This window comes from Chanodichthys erythropterus, chromosome 15, assembly GCF_024489055.1.
Source record: "Chanodichthys erythropterus isolate Z2021 chromosome 15, ASM2448905v1, whole genome shotgun sequence".
Lineage (NCBI taxonomy): Eukaryota > Metazoa > Chordata > Actinopteri > Cypriniformes > Xenocyprididae > Chanodichthys > Chanodichthys erythropterus.
Window position 1 is genome coordinate 9,492,069 of NC_090235.1, and position 12,868 is coordinate 9,504,936.

General features: G+C 36.7%; 1 protein-coding gene and 1 long non-coding RNA gene across 25 annotated transcripts in view; one reads left to right on the forward strand and one right to left on the reverse strand.

Annotated features, from left to right (window-relative positions):
* The window catches only part of LOC137037084 (erythroid membrane-associated protein-like), a 129,656-nt gene that overhangs the window by 28,188 nt on the left and 88,600 nt on the right, over nucleotides 1–12,868 (reverse strand). For 16 of the 24 annotated variants that reach the window (XM_067410863.1, XM_067410854.1, XM_067410848.1 and 13 more), the window contains 2 exons: nucleotides 11,185–11,265; nucleotides 1,333–1,416 (listed from right to left, as the gene is read on the reverse strand). The exons of 2 other annotated variants lie outside the window; for them this stretch is intronic. In XM_067410863.1, the coding sequence (XP_067266964.1) occupies nucleotides 1,333–1,416; nucleotides 11,185–11,265 (165 nt within the window). The remainder of the gene's footprint in view (nucleotides 1–1,332; nucleotides 1,417–11,184; nucleotides 11,266–12,868) is intronic. 6 more of the 24 variants (XM_067410864.1, XM_067410853.1, XM_067410847.1 and 3 more) reach the window with 2 other exon arrangements.
* Nucleotides 2,621–6,222, forward strand: LOC137037088 (uncharacterized). Its single transcript, XR_010897246.1, has 3 exons — nucleotides 2,621–2,669; nucleotides 3,982–4,086; nucleotides 5,779–6,222. It is a non-coding gene; the product is annotated as an uncharacterized lncRNA (long non-coding RNA).

Sequence of the window (12,868 nt, forward strand, 5' to 3'; positions counted from 1 at the left end):
ACCTGTCCAATACAGTCCCAACAGTGAAGCATGGTGGCAGCATCATGCTGTGGGGGTGTTTTTCAGCTGCAGGGACAGGACGACTGGTTGCAATCGAGGGAAAGATGAATGCGGCCAAGTACAGGGATATCCTGGATGAAAACCTTCTCCAGAGTGCTCAGGACCTCAGACTGGGCCGAAGGTTTACCTTCCAACAAGACAAAGACCCTAAGCACACAGCTAAAATAATGAAGGAGTGGCTTCACAACAACTCTGTGACTGTTCTTGAATGGCCCAGCCAGAGCCCTGACTTAAACCCAATTGAGCATCTCTGGAGAGACCTAAAAATGGCAGTTCACCAACATTTACCATCCAACCTGACAGAACTGGAGAGGATCTGCAAGGAGGAATGGCAGAGGATCCCCAAATCCAGGTGTGAAAAACTTGTTGCATCTTTCCCAAAAAGACTCATGGCTGTATTAGATCAAAAGGGTGCTTCTACTAAATAAGAAGCAAAGGGTCTGAATACTTAGGACCATGTGATATTTCAGTTTTTCTTTTTTAATAAATCTGCAAAAATGTCAACAATTAATGAGGGAAAAAATGAACTTAAATGATTTTAGCAAATGGCTGCAATATAACAAAGAGTGAAAAAATGTAAGGGGGTCTGAATACTTTCCGTACCCACTGAATATGAGTAGGGTGCTCTTTTTAATTCAGGTATTCCCAATTCTTTCAGAAATCAAAAATGGAAATGGCAAAAGTACACTTAGAGACACCAATGCCTCCTTTCAGTTAAATCTCAATAACTTTTGTTTAAAAGGAGATATCAAGTAGATTATTTTTTCCCTGTTTACTGCCACCTAGTGGAATCAACAGAAGATCACATCTTCAGGGACTAAATTACAGACTCTCAAATAAAAAATAAAAAAAATCAATAAAAAACTATCAACATCTGACTATTTATCTGTGTTTATCACAAAAATTGTGAAAAAAAAAACAAAACAAAACAAAATGCATACAATATTCCAGCAGTGTGTTCAAATTTAGAGTATTTTCTGTAAAATTAGACCATTTACATACATTTACTCCAATGTATGTGGGTAGGCACTCTTTTAAATTCAAAATATGCTGCAGAGCTGAAGAGTTACAAAAGTCCCAAATACAGACATTTTGTCATATTTTTGCATGTATTTGTCCATTTAAACTCTTTCTTCAATCCTGATGAAAAGACAATTAAATAATAAAGGAAAAACTAGAAGCCATTTAGAAAACTGAAGTCAGAACTGAAGTCTATGGCATTTTAAAATGCTCAAAATAATAAATGAAAATGTCAAATAAAAGCCAACTCACCATCAAGAAGTTGAAGCTGTTCTTTAACTCTGGTGTAGTTGGTTCTAAGTTCATCTTGTTCTCTTTTCATACCTTTTTGAAGAACTAATTTGAAGAAAATGGGGAAACATGCAGATAAAGTTACTCACATTGTCAGTTCAGTGAACACTCAACACTGGTAACAAACATCCCACATGGAAAAGTTTTGTTAAAAACATATGTGATTCTTATATGTTCTAACCGAATATTATAAGGGACATAATATGCTGCAAAAACGCATATACAAATTCAATAATATTTATGTATTTTCAATCCTATATGTCATATATGTCCCACATATAACTAAAGTCTTACAGATTTTCATGATGTTAAAACAGGTAAATAATACAAATTTAATAGGCCTATGAATGTCCACCATATCTCTTAAGATGTGTATAAAACATAGTGCATCAGTATAAGGCTGTACTTTACTCATGTCCTCGCTCTTATCTTGTCCTAAGTGGAGTACTACGCCTGTCAATCATATAATGTATAATCATAGACTTTCAATCTCAGATGAAACACATATAAACTACACACAAGCACATATATTAATTACAAAATTAACATTTTAATTACAAAACTAATTAATTAAATTAACACTTTAACGTGGGATGACACTTGGTGACTTTAGTCGCATTAGCTATGTAAACACAAAAATCATGGACATGATTCAGATATGTTAAAGGGCCTGAAGAAAAAGTCACACTGCGCAGCTGAAGCGCTCTCAAGCGCTCACAGATGGCTAAAAACGCTCTGGTGGACACACGGCCTTACGCTGGCGTCTCGCGTCTTTTGCAGCGCCTCTCACATGAGCATCGTGTTTTTAAGACGGCGTGTCAAGTTAAAAGAATTTCAACTTTTACATGCAGCACCGCTCATCAATGTCAGTTCCAAAACAGTGGACCAATCAGAAGAACTCGGAGGCGGGGCAAGCGTTGCAAGCTTCTGTTTACAGTAGCCAGTTGGCATGACAACTGTTTTATTTGACGGCAACATGGCGGAGGAGGCGCTCATTGTTATCTTATTTTCTCTTTTTTGCATGTCAAAACTTGTATCTGTCAATTCTGCCCCAGACAGCAGGTGACTCCGTGCCGGATCCGTTTTCAAACCGGCAAATCCGCGTTACAGTCACCTCCGTTTCACTGCTCTAAAACGGATCCAGCCCGGTCCCGGTTTCCGTGGGCGGGAACAACAGTCGCAAAGCAGATTCGGCCCGTATCCGTGGAAACGAGCGCGCAAATTTTTTTCTGGAGTTTAGAAGAGGAGGCAGACACAGACGGTGCTCGGTCCGTATCCTACTCAAAAACATCACCAAAGTAAGTCAAACTGTTCTATTAATTAATTAATTTCTTATTAATTATATTGTGTACTCGTTGGCTTAAAGTTTAAACTTAAGGTTTGGACTTTTTATTGCTTATTAGATCGGTATTGAATCGTAATGTTATAGTTAACTCTTATGTTAGCAGAGGGCACGCTAACACGCAGACGATCCAGAGGATTATAATTATATAACTGACGAATTTTAACTGCTTTAATTTTCAGTTTTAACTGCGTGGTAATGCTAGTGATAAGCTAGTGTTAACTTAAGCTAGCTAAGGCCTAACGTTACCGCAGACCCGTACTTTACAACAAGAGTTCATTTCTTAGTTTATAACATGAACTAACCATTAACATTATATAGTTATTTGTTAATCTTTATTAACGTTAGCTAATAAAATACAGTTGTCCATTGTTCATGTTACTTCACAGTGCATTAACTAATGTTAACAAATACAACATTAGAATTTAATGTTTTTGTAAATGTTGAAATTAACATTAACAATGATTATAATTATAAAATACATCATTTATTATAATAAATGATGTAGAAATGGTTCATTCTTAGTTCATGTCAACTAATGCTAAGTAATGATATAGTCTCTTCTCCTTACCAAGGCTGCATTTATTTAATCAAACATACAGTAAAAACAGTAATATTGTGAAATATTATTAACCTGCATTCTATAGTAAAATATAATTTATTCCTGTGATCAAAGCTGAATTTTCAGCATCTTTACCCCAGTCTTCAGTGTCACATGATCCTTCAGAAATCATTCTTATATGCTGATTTGATGCTCAAGAAACATTTATGATTATTATCAGTATTCAAAACAGTTGTTGCTTTATATTTTTGTGGAAACAATTATATCATTCAAACATTTGTGGTAAGATTAAAGAAGAGAAATTAATACTTCATCAAGGATACTTTAAATCGATCAACCCTAAATGACAACATTTATAACAAAAAAAATCTATTTAGTAAATTTTGTAATAAACTTAATTAATTAACTTAATTAATTAACATTTTCTAATCATCAAAGAATCCTGAAAAAGGTATCACCATTTCCACAAAAATGTTAAGCAGCACAACCATTTTCAACATTGATAATAATTAGAAATTTTGCATGAGCACCAAATCAGCATATTAAATGATTCTGCTAAATTTAAATTATTATTTAAATTCTTTATATACCTGTTTATCCTTTAACTGATCTACATTACAGATGAGATTTCAATCAGGATTCAGGAGGTTATTAGTCTGGAGGTTGGAGATGTTTACTGCACATATATATATTTTTTTCTCAACAGGAGCTGTAAGGAATAACCAGTCCTCTACCAGTGCAGCAGATTCTTGCCTTTGACCGTGGCGGTGGCCAGAAGGAACGTGCCAAAGCCAAAGAGGCCTTAACTGAGGTAAATTTCAGATAGAACCAGCATAGTGGCGGGTTGTGTTTCATCACCATACCATTACAATAAGCAATAGTAGCTGACTTCATAAAGAAAAAAGGGGCAGTTGAGTTTGTATTGTCACATGTTAGTGTATGCCAAGCCCAGTTGCAGCACATTTATTTTTATAATACTGTACAGTATTATCTCTACATTTAGAGATTATTTTCTGTGGACTGGTCTTGTCTTATCTTTTTAGAAAACATTATACGAAAAGCATTATATTAATATTTTGAAGACACTTCATATTTAGTTCAAATTGTACATGAGAAAAGCATAAGGAGAAATTTACAGATTTTTTACTTGGATACAACGGTGAAAAATGTGTATAGGAGAACAGACTTTTATCACAATTATACATACATGAGTGAATTTTTTTTATTCTGGTAATTTTAAAGGATTAGTTCACTTTAAAATCAAAATTTCCTGATAATTTACTTACCCCCATGTCATCCAAGATGTTCATGTCTTTCTTTCTTCAGTCAAAAAGAAATTAAGGTTTTTGATGAAAAAATTCCAGGATTATTGTCCTTATAGTGGACTTCAGTGGTTCCAGACATACTGTATGTCCCATGCCTTCCCTATTCAACTTACAGAAAAAAACAGAATTGGCGCCGCATTCGTTCCGTAAGTAGAATAGGGAAGGTGTAGGACATACAACGTAAGTTTTTTAAAGAATAAGGAAAGCGGAAGCACGTACAAGATGATCATTTGTGTTTATAAAGCATATACAGTTGTTGTTTTTTTTTTTGTTTGTTTTCTTTTTTTTTTTCCGAAAATGACCGATTGTTTCGCTAGATAAGACCCTTATTCCTCGTCTGGTATCATTTAAAGCCCTTTGAAGCTGCACTGAAACTGTAATTTTGACCTTCAACCATTTGGAGCCTATTGAAATCCACTATAAGGAGAATAATCCTGGAATGTTTTCATCAAAAACCTTCATTTCTTTTCAACTGAAGAAAGAAGGACATGAACATCTTGGATGACATGGGGGTAAGTAAATTATCAGGAAAATTTTACTTGAAAGTGGACTAATCGTTTAATTTGCAGCAGTTGTTTAAAGTTGGTGTTCAGTTGTGTGACGTAAATAAGTGTCAAATTTCAGCCAAAGCAGAGTGATAAGACCAATAGCACTAGATTTCTTTGGTGTGCTTTAACATAGATTGAGAAGGGGAAATTGAAAGACAAAGTACACAGCCTGTCTGATGTGTCAAAGGCTATGTTCACACTGTCAGTCTAAATATAATTATTGGTGTATCCGATTGGAATCTGATCATGGCATGAGAAAGTGACATAAACCATGCAAAATCTGATCAGATTGGTCAAACTGAAACTGATTTCCAGAAATTAAAATTTGAATATGATTTCAAACCACATATGAATGTAGCTCAAAGCAGATTAGTAAAAATCACATATAATTTCATGTAATTTGTTTTGTGGTTCACACTTTATGATCACATTCCAATCGGATTTGCGCAAAAATCGGATTTGGACTGACAGTCTGAATGAGGCTTACATCTCCACCAGTTGTGGAGTCAGAATTGACTACACACAGCAATAGTAGAGGCTCATAAAGACGAGCCTCACAACTGTCAGATTCTTGATTTACTGGGACATTTACATGAATATCTAACAGCTTTCTTCTTTTTTTTTCTGCAGATGCCTCATGGGAATTAAACGGCACATATGAAGTGGTTTGTAATACCATGGTTTTCTGACCTGCCCTGATTGGTTCTTGATATGTTTATGGTTCATTATATGAAATTATTTTTTGTATGCTTTTTTTCCCCCATTTCTTCTATTTTTTTCTTCTTAAAATATACATTAAGAAAAGTCGTGAGATTGTTTACCTGTTCATGTATCAATGTTTTAAAGGATAGTTCACCGGAAAATGAAAATATGCTGTTAATTTACTCACTCTCAAGCCATCCATGATGTAGGTGACATTTTTTCTTCAGTTTACACAAAAGATTTTTAGCGTGGTCCTTGGTGATTCTTATAATGCAAGTCAATGGCTACTGTCACTTTGAGAGTTATAAAAACATATTACAGGCTAAACAAAGTTAATACCTGTGACTGATGCTGACGTTACATTGAGGTCTTATGAATCATCCGGAGCCACATGTATTCTTTTTGTCTTGCCTGTATATGTTTTGCGTTTCAAAACGGACTGTAGCCATTGACTTTTATATTATACTTCTATATTATACAAATCACCAAGGACCACATTTTCAGCTAAAAATCTTCTTTACTGATAGTAAATTAATGGCAAATTTTCATTTTTGGGTGAATGATCCCTTTAAGCTTAGTGAATATGATGTAACTAGAGACTTAAATGATTAGTTCACTTTCAAATGAAAATTACCCCAAGCTTTACTCACCCTCAAGCTTAATACTTTAATATATCTCCGATTGTGTTCATCAGAAAGTCATATACACCTAGAATGGCTTGAGCGTGAGTAAAGCTTGGGGTAATTTTCATTGAAAGTGAACTAATCCTTTAAAGGGATATTTCACCCAAAAATGAAAATTCTGTCATTAATTACTCATCTCATTTTGTTCCAAACTCTTAAGACTTTCTTTCATCTTTGGAACGCAAATGAAAATCGTTTTGATGAAATTGGAAAGATTTCTGTCTCTCTGTTGACGGCTACACAACTACCTCTTCTACACTTCTATGAACTTCAACTACAAAGTTCATAAAGAGATCACCAAACTAATCCATATAAATTGAGTGGTTTAATCCAAATTGTCTTGAATTTGGATTAAACGATCACTTTATATGATGAACAAACCTCTTGCTGATGCTCAAGCGTGCTGTATAACACAAGAATGAACCTTATAGCTTCCCTTTACCACAACTGTCTCACCAGCCCCCGTTCCCTCTCCTCCTCCCTCTCATTTCCGTCAATGGAACCAACGTGACTTTTACAGGAGAGGGAGCGGGGGCTGGTGAGAAGACTTTTCACGAGTGAAGATATTACTGCGCCAAGTCAAAGTGCTTCCGAGCACTTGCTATGGTATTCCGCCATACAATATAGTTATCCATTTTACATGCTTAGAAAAGCGCAACGTTTTGTTTTGTGTCACCGTCCTAGGCTGAGTTACACTACTTGAGTAACTGTATTTAAATAGGGAAAACGTGGAGGTGTTTGGTAGCTTCTCTGCTTGGCCCCTATTGAATGAACTGGGCTAAGCTAAGTGCTAATAAAGTTTCGCCGCGAGAAAGAGGGATTTAGTGCACGCACTGAGACGAGAGAGGTATGTATCAACTCGTCTTAGTTAAGGGAATAACATAGTTTAATATGAAAAAACGGTGGAGTATCCCTTTAAGCTTCAGAGTGGTAGTTGCATAGCTGTCAACAGGAACAGAAAGCTCTCGTATTTCATCAGAAAGATCTTCATTTGTGTCCCGAAGATGAATGAAAGTCTTATGGTTGTAGAACAAAATGAAGGTGAGTAAATAATGACATTGTTTTATTTTGGGGTGAACTAACACTTTAATGGCAAGTAGAGACACTTAAGTGTTTTGTATAAACTTTGAGTACTTGTGCAAAAATGATCTAAAGAAAAAGATTCACTGTTTTGCATTGTTTTGTGTATTTGTTTTAATATGCCAAATAAATAGAAGATGGATTAAAAGATAAAGCCCTTGATTATGTCAAATTGACTCTGTCCAATTGTATTTTGAATGTATGTTTACTGTAAAGTAGTTGCTAACAATAGATTATAAGGTCTTATTTTAGTTTAAAAAAAAAGTGTTCAGTACATTAATTGTCTATAAATCTAAATCAGTACTTTAAACTTTGTATTGCCTAAGTATTTCATGTTAAAACTTAACAGAAAAAATATCAGACAATAAAATACTTAATCATGTATATGAGAAGATTCTTGAAATTCTAGATATGTATACTATTTAGAGGGGGGAGGGGGGGGGGGGTTACTGTATACAAAATGAGCTGGCCCTGATCCGGCACGGTTCTGGACCAGATCCAGAACAGAGCTGGACCAGATCTGGCCCACATTTGGCCCAAATCGGCATAAAGGAATCCACATCTGGTCCGGAGCTGGCCCAGTGCTGGTCCAGATGAGGAAAAACGGATCCGTGCCAGTATTGGCCCGTTGTGCCAAAAGACACCGGCCCGGGTCCGTTTTACGGACCTGGGCCAGAACTTAAGAAGTGTCTGGGCCAGATGATTTTTGCTATCTGGGGCTGTTTGCCTATTTCTATTATTTCCGTTATTGTTGTTGTTGCCTCATGTCTCAAAAGCGCGTCTCGAGACCCTCGCGTTCTACGCTGTGCTTTTTTTAAAACCACTCCTGAGGGCATTTTTAGACGCAAAGACGCATTCTGTGTGAACGGCCCCTTAGGCCGTGTGTCCACCAAAGCGTTTTTTCCAGCTGCTAGCGTACTTTTTCAATTGTTTTCATTGGGAACGCCACGTTTTTTTAAACGCCAGGAGCGTAACGAGGAGCTGAGCGTCTTTTTCATGCTCAAGCGCCGAGAGCTTGGCGGTTTTTACCGGTCGCCTCGAGTTGAAGAATGTTCAACTTTGAGTAAAACGCTGCTCTCATCACTGTCACTTTTTATTCAGCTGTCCAATCAGAGTGGAGAAGGGGCGGGACAAATACAACACCGATCAACTGTCACAACATTCTTGCTTTAAATAAATTAATATTGCTGGTCTCCGAACATACATAGCAAGTATTCCACATTGTGTCTACATTTTTAGTCTGAAACAAATTGACCCTTCGCCGGAAGTTTGATTGACAAGAGTTCTAACCAATCAAAACACAGAATCCGCCAATTTATCCGACAAAGAAGTCAGGCGTTAGAAGATTAACCTTGGTGGAGTTAAAACTTGAAAAATTGTGTATATTGACGTCTTTCCGCGTTTAAAACAACATTCATTATCCCAGCCAGCAGAGCCATGTGGGGCCCAAATGGGTTTGACCTGGGCTATCTAACTGGGACCCAGCCAGTTTTGCACCCCGTTTCCATGTAGGCCTCACATGGATTTGCCCAGATGAACTGAACACTGCTTAGTATGCACACTACAGGCTGTTAAATGAAACACTTAATCAGTGTTGGAGGTAATGAGATAATTAAGTGATTGAATAATGATTTTGTATTAGTGAAGAACACCTGCTGTTAACAAGCAGAATCACTGAAGGAAAGAGAAACACAAGAACTACTTCCAGCCACAGCCTTGGATGAAATCAACTTAAGATAAAATACATTACATCTCTCAAGATCTGATTAAACAACTCCAAAAACAACATTAGCTTCACTTATTACTAACCAGGGGTGAGTTTCCCGAAAGCATTGTTAGCCAACTATGGTCGTAAGTCCCATTGAACTCTATTGGTAACGACGAAACTTGCGACCATAGTTCGCTTTGGGAAACGCACCCCAGAACTGACTTTATTTCTGTCAGACATCTACAGAAGTTCGTATTAAGAATTAAGAAGAGGCTTAGATGTTGATTACTTATTTGAAAGTAATAGTTTGATTTAATGTTACCATTGTGGCGATCAGTGTGTGCTTTAGTCAGGCTCTTGACTTTTTAACATTAGTTTTTCTCTTGACGGCTGTGTCTGTTTGTTATGGCGAGAACAGCAAGAGAAAATATAATCAGATGCTGTAAGCTGATTGATGATAAGAATATAATCATCATATATTGGCTGATATTATGTGGGAGATTTATACGGGTAGTATGTTATTAATTCTGTTTTATTGTAATAGAATTTAATCAGAACATCAAACAATTTATAACACACCATTTACATATTTTGGGTTCCTGTGAGTTTTACTCGCACACAGACATCAAGAATCAGCGTATGATTCTCAACAATGGTGACATGCTTCAATGGTGCAATGCATTCTGGGTGCATCATATGAAACTTATCCATGGCTCCCAGAATGCATTGCAGCATGAAGCATGTCACCATTGTTGAGAATCATACGCTGATTCTTGATGTCTGTGTAAGTGAATCTTTCAGCAGGTTTGAAGTGTTTAGTGATTGATGTGTTTTTCAAATTTTCTGATTGAAACATTTTTAGTGTTGTAATTCAAGAAAAGATCTAGCACAAATTTAAACACATTTTGCTCATAAAAAGCTCAGTCATTAGATCAGTGAATTAAGCCACTAAATGATGACTATATTTTTATCATTTAGCAGCCTACCACATTGTCTCTTGTTTTTCTTGCCATAACAAACAGCCAGAGAAAAAATTAAAAGTTATAGCTAAGAGTCAAACTGCCTAACTGAAGTAAGCGCTGACCTCGATCACGGTGACATCAAACCAAACTTATTTTCAACAAATCATCAACATCTAAACCTCTGGTAATTCTCAATAACAACTTTTGTAGATGAATGTCAGAAATAAAGTCAGTCTGGTTAGTGATAAGTGAAGCTGGTAAAGCTGTTTGTGGAGATGTTTAATCAGATCTTCAGTGATTTAATGTCTTTTATCTTCAGTTGATTTCATCGAAGGCTGTGGCTGAAGTCGTAGATCTTGTTGTTTCTCTGTCCTTCAGCGATTCTGCTCGTTATCACCTAATTATCTCATTAACTATCTCATTAACTCCAGCATGTTTCTGTGTTTCATTTAACAGCCTGTAGTGTGCACACTGAGCAGTGTTCAGTTCATCTGGGCTAACCCATGTAGGGCCTCCATGGAAACTGGGTGCAAAACTGGCTGGGTCCCAGTTAGATAGCCCAGGTCAAACCCATTTGGGCCCCACATGGCTCTGCTGGCTGGGATCATGTTCATTCATGTTTATTTGATGTTATAAATTGACTAGTAGGAAGAGATGATCTGTTTACGAGCCTCTTGAGCTGAGGCGCTATACAGCAGTCTGTCACGACACATTAAAGAGCCACAAAACGGTTTTTATTGTTTTGTCCGTTTAAACTCTTTCTTCAATCCTGATGAAAAGACAATTAAATAATAAAGGAAAAACTAGAAGCCATTTAGAAAACTGAAGTCAGAACTGAAGTCTATGGCATTTTAAAATGCTCAAAATAATTAATGAAAATGTCAAATAAAAGCCAACTCACCATCATGAAGTTGAAGCTGTTCTTTAACTCTGGTGTAGTTGGTTCTAAGTTCATCTTCTCTTTTCATACCTTTTTGAAGAACTAATTTGAAGAAAATGGGGAAACATGCAGATAAAGTTACTCACATGGTCAGTTCATGGTCAGTTCAGTGAACACTCAACACTGGTAACGAACATGTCTGTGCTGTTTATGAAGCTCGATGTAGCCAAAAGCTTTTATTACCCTTAGCTTCAATGATCTTTGTTAGCCGTGATTGTTAATTACATCATCACGCTGTTATGAAATAAATCAATGCAACATAAAGTATAAACAACTGGTTTGCTGGCTGAATGATTATTCAGTTAGGTATTGTACAGGTAAGGAGTCAGGTAAGTGGTCTTGAAGGACCAATGAGACCAGACAATGGTGAACTGAAGTGAAAGGAGTTATATAGAGGGTATGCATCGACGTCACTTTCCCGCTGAAAACGCGCTCCCTCAGCTGGACTGAGTGGCAAAAGAACCTGCTGCGTGACTGGATTTAATAGGGGAAGCTGCGAAAACGCGAGTAAAACGAACGAATTAAGGTTGGAATTGAATGTGTTCCTTACATAGACTGTAAAAAAAGATGGACGACGCGACGTCGCTTCCTTCCATTGTAATGAACTGAAGCCAAAATGGCCGACCGAATGGGCGCTGACATGTTACGCAATACGTAAGTTTGGAGCCTGGGCATGCGCAGAAGGAACCGTCAGTGGAGCCGGAGGCGGAGTCGCGATATCAAACTTCCGCCCAGACGACTGCGTCATCATTCATGTATTTTAAATAGACTATAAAAATTATATACAATTTAAAATTCTACCTATAAAATAATAGGCTATTCTATTTCTAGAGCAATAATACTTTTAAAACAGCAAATTCAGTAGATAAAATCAATATAATATGCCACTAGAAACAACTCTAAATCGTCAGAAACGGTCCTGCCATTTTAAATCAAGTTCAACTAATGTTACAGGAGATCGATTGCTGTAATTAGAGTAAGCTATCATTAGTTTTGTCCTGCTAATTATTATTTTATACCCATAAAAATAATAAGTAACTGCCAGATAACGATCACCTGCTTTTTCCCGACATTGTTAACATTAGGTGTGTTATCTTAACTAATAACATTTATTAATTAGCTTATAACACCCATATTTAATGTTACAGAAAAAGGTTCAGTGATCCGTCAGATCCTGTAGGTCGGTTAGTACAGTTTACTGCTGAACAACTCATTTTGTTGGTGTTAAATAACAAAGAAATCGAAAATTAACAGTTAGTTAATACATCTTCAATCTCCCCTCGAAGCTCCGACAGTCCTCAGACAAGCTGAGCTGTCAATCAAGTTCGAATCATGACGACACGCCCCGTTTTTATAGCATCAAATTGCTAGCTAAAATCTAAATCATCACAAAAACGAACAATTGAATATATATCAGTGTGATAACAACTACCTTAAATGACCAAAACCATTTTTCATAAAGTTTTATTTGAAGCAGAATTTATTTTTAAGTTTTCACTGAAGTCTCATTCGACTGCATTGAGAGGGCGGTGTTTATGACCTGTACTGCATCCAGCCTCCAGGGGGCGATCAAAGAGCCCGTGGCTTCACTTTTCAGAACGTATGAGACACACCCGGTTCCTTACAACTTGTCAAATAAACCCAA